Source organism: Pongo abelii, chromosome 21, assembly GCF_028885655.2.
Source record: "Pongo abelii isolate AG06213 chromosome 21, NHGRI_mPonAbe1-v2.0_pri, whole genome shotgun sequence".
NCBI classification, from domain to species: domain Eukaryota; kingdom Metazoa; phylum Chordata; class Mammalia; order Primates; family Hominidae; genus Pongo; species Pongo abelii.
Window position 1 is genome coordinate 18908330 of NC_072006.2, and position 6000 is coordinate 18914329.

General features: G+C 53.6%; 1 protein-coding gene across 1 annotated transcript; it reads right to left on the reverse strand.

Annotated features, from left to right (window-relative positions):
* Positions 1-1474: 1474 nt before the first annotated feature.
* On the reverse strand, positions 1475-4551 carry LOC129052278 (cystatin-SA-like). Its single transcript, XM_054542380.1, has 3 exons — positions 4324-4551; positions 2674-2787; positions 1475-1558 (listed from the first exon to the last, which is right to left on the reverse strand). Exons 1-3 carry the CDS (start codon positions 4549-4551, stop codon positions 1475-1477), a joined length of 426 nt encoding a protein of 141 aa, XP_054398355.1.
* Between the last annotated feature and the right edge of the window lie 1449 nt (positions 4552-6000).

The following is a 6000-nucleotide window of genomic DNA, read 5'->3' on the forward strand; positions in this document are numbered from 1 at the left end:
GGGGTGGAGGGGAAATGAAGCAGGTGCTCCCCACTCTCCCTAACAAACCATGCTCCTCCTGGCTTTCTATGTGCGGCACATGGGGTGCTGGCCTCAGGGCTGTTTGGGCAGTTTCCCCTTTGTCATTTCCCCCTCGGTGTTCATGGCAGCCACTCTTGGTCAACACAGCTCTAGGCATGGAAGACAGTTGAGAACCCTTCCCAGTGGTACTGCCCTGAGGGCTGCACCCCTCTGCCCTGAAATGGCAATGGGAAAGGCGGTGCAATGGGCGGGGTCTTAGGACTGTAGCCTCTTGTTTGCAGCGCAACTACCCACTATTCTACAGAATGGTTTTGACACTAAGGTGATGTTATTTATTAACTAAAATATCCTTTGTGAAAAAATCGAGTGTCCAGTGCATGTCACATCCATTTGTGTTTTAGCTTCTCCATCCCTGTCAAGAAGCCTAACCTGAGTGCTCGTTTTAAACCCAAGTCCAGCGAAAGGGCGTCTGGATGAAAAAGTGTAAAACTCTTCTAGGGCACAGCTTCCTAGCGTAGGAGACAACCTCCCAGCCTGGGGCGCAACCTCCCAGGATGGATGCCAGCAGGCGCTGCTTCCTCTGGGTAATCTTGCCCGTCTTTGGTTTGGGTGGCATTTTTCCCAGTTACACACACACACACACACACACACACACACACACACACACACACACACTTTTGGACTTTCTTTCCATGTAGGGGCCTAAAGTCTCCTGTGGAAAGAACTACACTTCGATCGCTATCTATTTAGTGTCTAGGGGATTTCATGAGAGCAGCTCAGTCCCTGGACTTTGCTCCACTCTGCAAGCACAGATGGAATCTACAGCCTGGCGAGCTCCACCGAGGCCTGGCCCCTGCCTGTGGACACAGCCAGCCCCCTCCTCCTGGTCGGACCAGGACCTCAGACCAAAGCAGCAATCCAGCTTCTGGGGCAGCTGCCTGGGCCACCCTCCTCGCCCTGACCCCCTCACTAGGGGCTGCTGCAGCTGAAGGCCTGGGTTCCCAGCCCCTGGCTGCTGTCTCCCTGTTCTGAAGCTCAGGTCTCCGAAAGTGGCAGCAGCTCCCCTGGTGACCTTGCTGTGGCGTCAGCACCCAGATACTCCTCTGATCTCCACACCAGCAGAATAAGGAGGCTTCATAAAGGAACTGCAGAAACCCTGCCTGTGTGCACATCCGCAGACAGCCAAGAACTCAGAGAGAGGCGATGCTACTGTTTAATTGCAGGAGGTGGGGGTGTGTGTACCATGTACCAGGGCTATGAGAAGCAAGAAGGAAGGCGGGAGGGCAGAACCCCCTGCTGAGCAACAAAGGCCTCCTGCGGCCTTCTCTGTCTGTCTCCTGGCACAGGTGCATGGGGAGGCCTCCCGCAGGGTGGGGGCCACCAGTGCAGGGGTGGAAGCACTACAGGGGGTAGGAGTTGGAGGTGGCCAGTGCAAATGGCCTGGCACAGATCCCTAGGCTTCTTGACACCTGGATTTCACAAGGGACCTTCTTTTATTCCAGGGAACTTCATAGATCGTGAAAGAACACAACTGTTTCTGTGAAAGGGAAGAGAGAACACCAATCACTGTGGGTTACAGTTAAAGGGGAAGATGCCCAGGCATGAAATGTCAGAGCCTGGGTGAGGAGGATGGAGGTGAGACACTGGGCCCTCACCCACCCCTGCTGAGTCCCAGAGCACTGAACTAGAATGAATAGTGACTGTTCCATTGCCCCTCCCAAGGCTCCAAGCCACCAGGTGGAATTGGGCCCCCACCCCAGCCTGCAGGGTCCTGTCCCAGCACAACCCTGTGAGGAGCAGCCTGTGCAAGGCCTTGGGAGCCGCAAGGGTGCAGGACATGGGGAGGTGGCTCACTTCCCCCAGCTCCTTCCACCTCCAGCACTCAGGCCAGCACTAAGAGGGGCCAGAGGGAAGAACCCAGGGCAGGGCAGCTCCCCCTCAAAGAGCTGGGGCATGTGGAAAGGGCAACAAGGAGAGTGCGGCTCTCCCCTGAGTGGAGACTTCACAAGAACCAGCAGGTCCTTGGAGAGGCTGGTGTTGGGTGAGGGGCGCAGGTCCAGGGCTTCCCAGCTAACAGGCCTCTAGATCCCACTAATGTGATCATCAAGGTTGTGGCTGCATGCAGGTGCCTCTGCCTGGGATTAGACAGAGCCCCTTCTCCCTGCCTAGGACACAGCCCCACAGCTGCTTCTTCCCGTCCAACAGGCAACACCCCAAAGCAGGCAGAGTTGACCTTCTAGTAACCATTCCCAAGCTAAAGCCTTCCTAGTAAATCAAACACATTGCTCCCCTCCCTCACCATGGAAGGACATACATAGAGAACTACGTAAACTCACTTGGACCCCTCATCACCATGAATCTATGTACAAAGCCCCATACTCCCCCCACACACCCACACACAGGCACACATTCTCCCATAGATCTCCCCGCATACAATGGCACATGTGTGTATACATGTTCACCTTTCCACACGCCCACCTACGTGTACACCCCCTCACAAGTACATGAACACGTACACATCCATGCATACATGGCTCCCCACATACCCACCTGCACACACACACACCCTCCAAACTTGTGTAGGGCAGAGGCTGACACATATGCACCCCTCTGCAGTGCATGAGTGGCCCAGGACCCACATCAGGAATGTACCTTCTGCAGTTCTGGCTGTTCATGGAAGGCACAAGTGTCCAAGTTGGGCTGGGACTTGGTACACATGGTTCGGCCCACCTCTATGTCGAAGAAGTAATTCGTCCTGGCCACGATCTACACACATGAGAAAACAGGACACACGGACAGCGCTCTCCATCAGTTTCATGCACTCAGAAGCACTTCACTGTGGCTGAGTCACTGGACTTGCTTAGGGGCTTCCTGAGCTGTCCACATGTCACTACAAGGCACACAAGCCCCGTCTTCCTGTGAGCTGGCAGGGTGCTGAGCCTCATGCCCGCCCTTAAACATTGTTTTCTGTGTGCTGGGTAAAATAATTCATTGAATTCTGCTACCTGTGGCTCAGGGGTGAGGGAACACTGAATCTTTACTAGGAAGTCTGTCTGATGACAAAATTTCAGCTAACTTCCAAAAATCTCATTCCCTCCATTTAACCTAGATTTATTACTTCACTTAGAGTAGGAAATCAGATGCTTCACACACACAGATATTTTGGGTCAATGGGGCCTCCCAGATGCCACCATTTCAAGTGTGAGATTCAAGATACATTTCTCAAGTCAGCAGCACACCTGCGTGTCTTACAATTGCAGACTAGAATTGAACCCTTTCCCTGCACAGGGCCTCTCCCAGACACAACATGGCAGAGCTGTGGAGAAACCTGGGATGAGGGATTCTTTGGAACAAGGAGGAACTGCTGAGATCCCTCAAGTATCAGTTTACCCATGTATAAAATAGGCTTCCAGGCCTGATGGTCTGCAATGCCCTGTGCTTCACTCCAAGTTACTGTCCTGCTTGAGTGGGAGATGCAGGCCAGCGGGGACCACGGCACCAGGGAGTGTGCCTCGTATGCAGGGAGAGAGCCCCAGCTGACAGCTACAGGAGGAGAAATGGGGCTGATGGAGATTCCTTTGAATTTCCAGGAGAAGGTGGAGGAGCTCTAAAGGCTGTGTCACTATTTGCTGCTCTGCCATGGGATGCAGGTGAAGCTGGGCCCAGTAGCCCTGCTGAAGCTCCCTCCTGACCTGACACCCTCCTCAGCTCTGCTGGGGGACTGCTGTCCTCATCTTGCTGAGGTCTAACTCTGCATCAGCTGTTAGAGGAAGGGTCAGGTGTGTTCCACCCAAGCAGGGACTCAGCCGCCCTGGGCTGTAGGGGGTGGTCAGCCCGCCTGAGTGTGAAGGCCACTAGCCTTAAGGGGCTGTGCCCAAGGGCATGACTTGGGGAGGGAAGCAGGGCTCTACAGAACAGGGAGCCAGGTTCCTGTGTGGCCCCTGTGGATGGGACTCAGGGATGAGGATGAGCCTCAGGGCCTGGATCTCATCCTGAGCAGCATCAAGCCCACCCAGAGTCAGCACAGTCTCCATCCACACCTGCTGGACCGTGGGAAATGCCACGGTCATGGTACAGACACAGTGGCTGCTGCAGGTTAAAGGAAGCTGAGAGGACAGACAGTGGCTGCAGTATATGGCCCGGGAGCATGCTTAGGCATGAAGGCCATCAGCGGAGAGTCAGGGAAATCTGAATGAATTTGAGCACTACATCATGAATGTGTCAGTGTTGATTTGCTGGGAATGATCTTGGGGGTCGGGCAACAAACAGACTCAGGACCCCTCGGGTGGAGGCAGCACCCACCTGCTGCCTGGCTCTCAGTACCCGCAGCGGGCGTCTGTAGTACTCATCTTCGGTCGCCTTGTTGTACTCACTGATGGCAAAGTGAAGGGCACGCTGTACCCACTCATCATTGATGTCTGGGTCATAGACGCGACCCAGGATTATCCTATCCTCCTCCTTGGGGCTCCAGGCCAGGGCCCCAGCCAGGGCAGCCAGCAGGAGCAGCAGGGTACACAGGGGCCAGGCCATGGTCTCCTCAGAGGCAGAGCACAGAGCTGGAGCTGCAGGAGATGAGGGTGAGAGCCTGAGGCGGAGAGCCCAGACCAGCAAGCAGCTGTGCATTTATCCTGCTTTGGCAGCCCAGCCTCACCCACCTCCATGCCCCGCCCCTGACTCCTCCTCCTCTTTCTGCCCATCCCCTCTTTCTCCATCTCTCCTTTCACTCCTATGCCAACACAAGCTCCCTCCCTGCCTCAGTTGCCCCTGCCCCTCCCAGTCCTCCTCCTCCATCTCCCCCTCCTTCCCACTCCTGTCCTCACTGCAGCCTCCCCGAGCCATGCCTCTCTTCCCCAGTGCTTCCAAGCTTCAGTCACCGGGTCTCCACAGAGGTGACACTGGTCCTTTGAATGTGAAAGCAATGTGACTTCCTGTTTGCTCAGAAAAGGGAAAAATACAGGGTTTGGCCTCCCGGGGTCTTCAGATATCAGAGGCATCCAGGAGCACTTGGTCACGGTCTCCAAATCTCTGGAGCAGAGAGGTTATTTCAGAAGGTTCCAGAAGACCCTATCCACACCCTAATATGGAGAATTTCTTTGCCAAATTTAAGGGAATTAACCTTTTTGGGAAAGGTCATTGGATTCTGTTTTCATAACAAACAGGCTGGGACTCAGGACCCCTCGGGTTTCATAACTCATTATTCAATAAACAAACTTATCACCAGCTACTCCCCATGCCAGAAGGTCTAGGGCTTGAAGGCAGAACCTGGTTGATGAGTCATAGAGGTGACATTGCAGAGCTGCTGCCCACAGAGATGTGACATGAACCCATGAGCAACATTTTAAATGAAGAGAATAAATGGGTAAAAGTAATGTTTAAAGTATTTATTTAACCTAATACAACCACAATATTATTTCAGCTAATGGGAACAATTATTAATAAGATCATTTATGTTTGTGGTTTTTTTTTTTTTTTTTTTGGTTTTGTAAATCTTTGAAATTCCCTGTGTATTTTTTACACTTAGCCCAGGAATCATTTCGGACTGGCCCCATTTCAAGTGTCCCTTGACACATGTGGCTGGTAGTTATGGCTGCACAGTAAATTCCTACACAGTGTGTGTAGGGGATGGTAGGTTATGATCAACAATTAGGATCAGGGAGTTACACTCACTCTGTTGGAAGTGAAATAGAACAGGGGCTAGAGAGAGACCACTGGACCCTGGTCAGGGAGGTCTTTATGAGACTGGAGAGGTTAAGAAGCTCCAGGCAGAGGGGAACAGCCAGTGCAAAAGCCCTGAGTTGGTGTTGAGCGTGCCTGTTCCAGGAAGAGGAAGCTCCTGGAGGGGATGTGAGCAGGGAAGGAAAGGACCTGGAGTCTCCTGGTAACTGTGTGTGGGGCCCAGTGGAAGGTGCACGGAGACCCCTGGCAGGCAGTGGGGGTGTCAGGAGAGGCAGCAGCAGCCGCGGGATGAATGCAGGAACA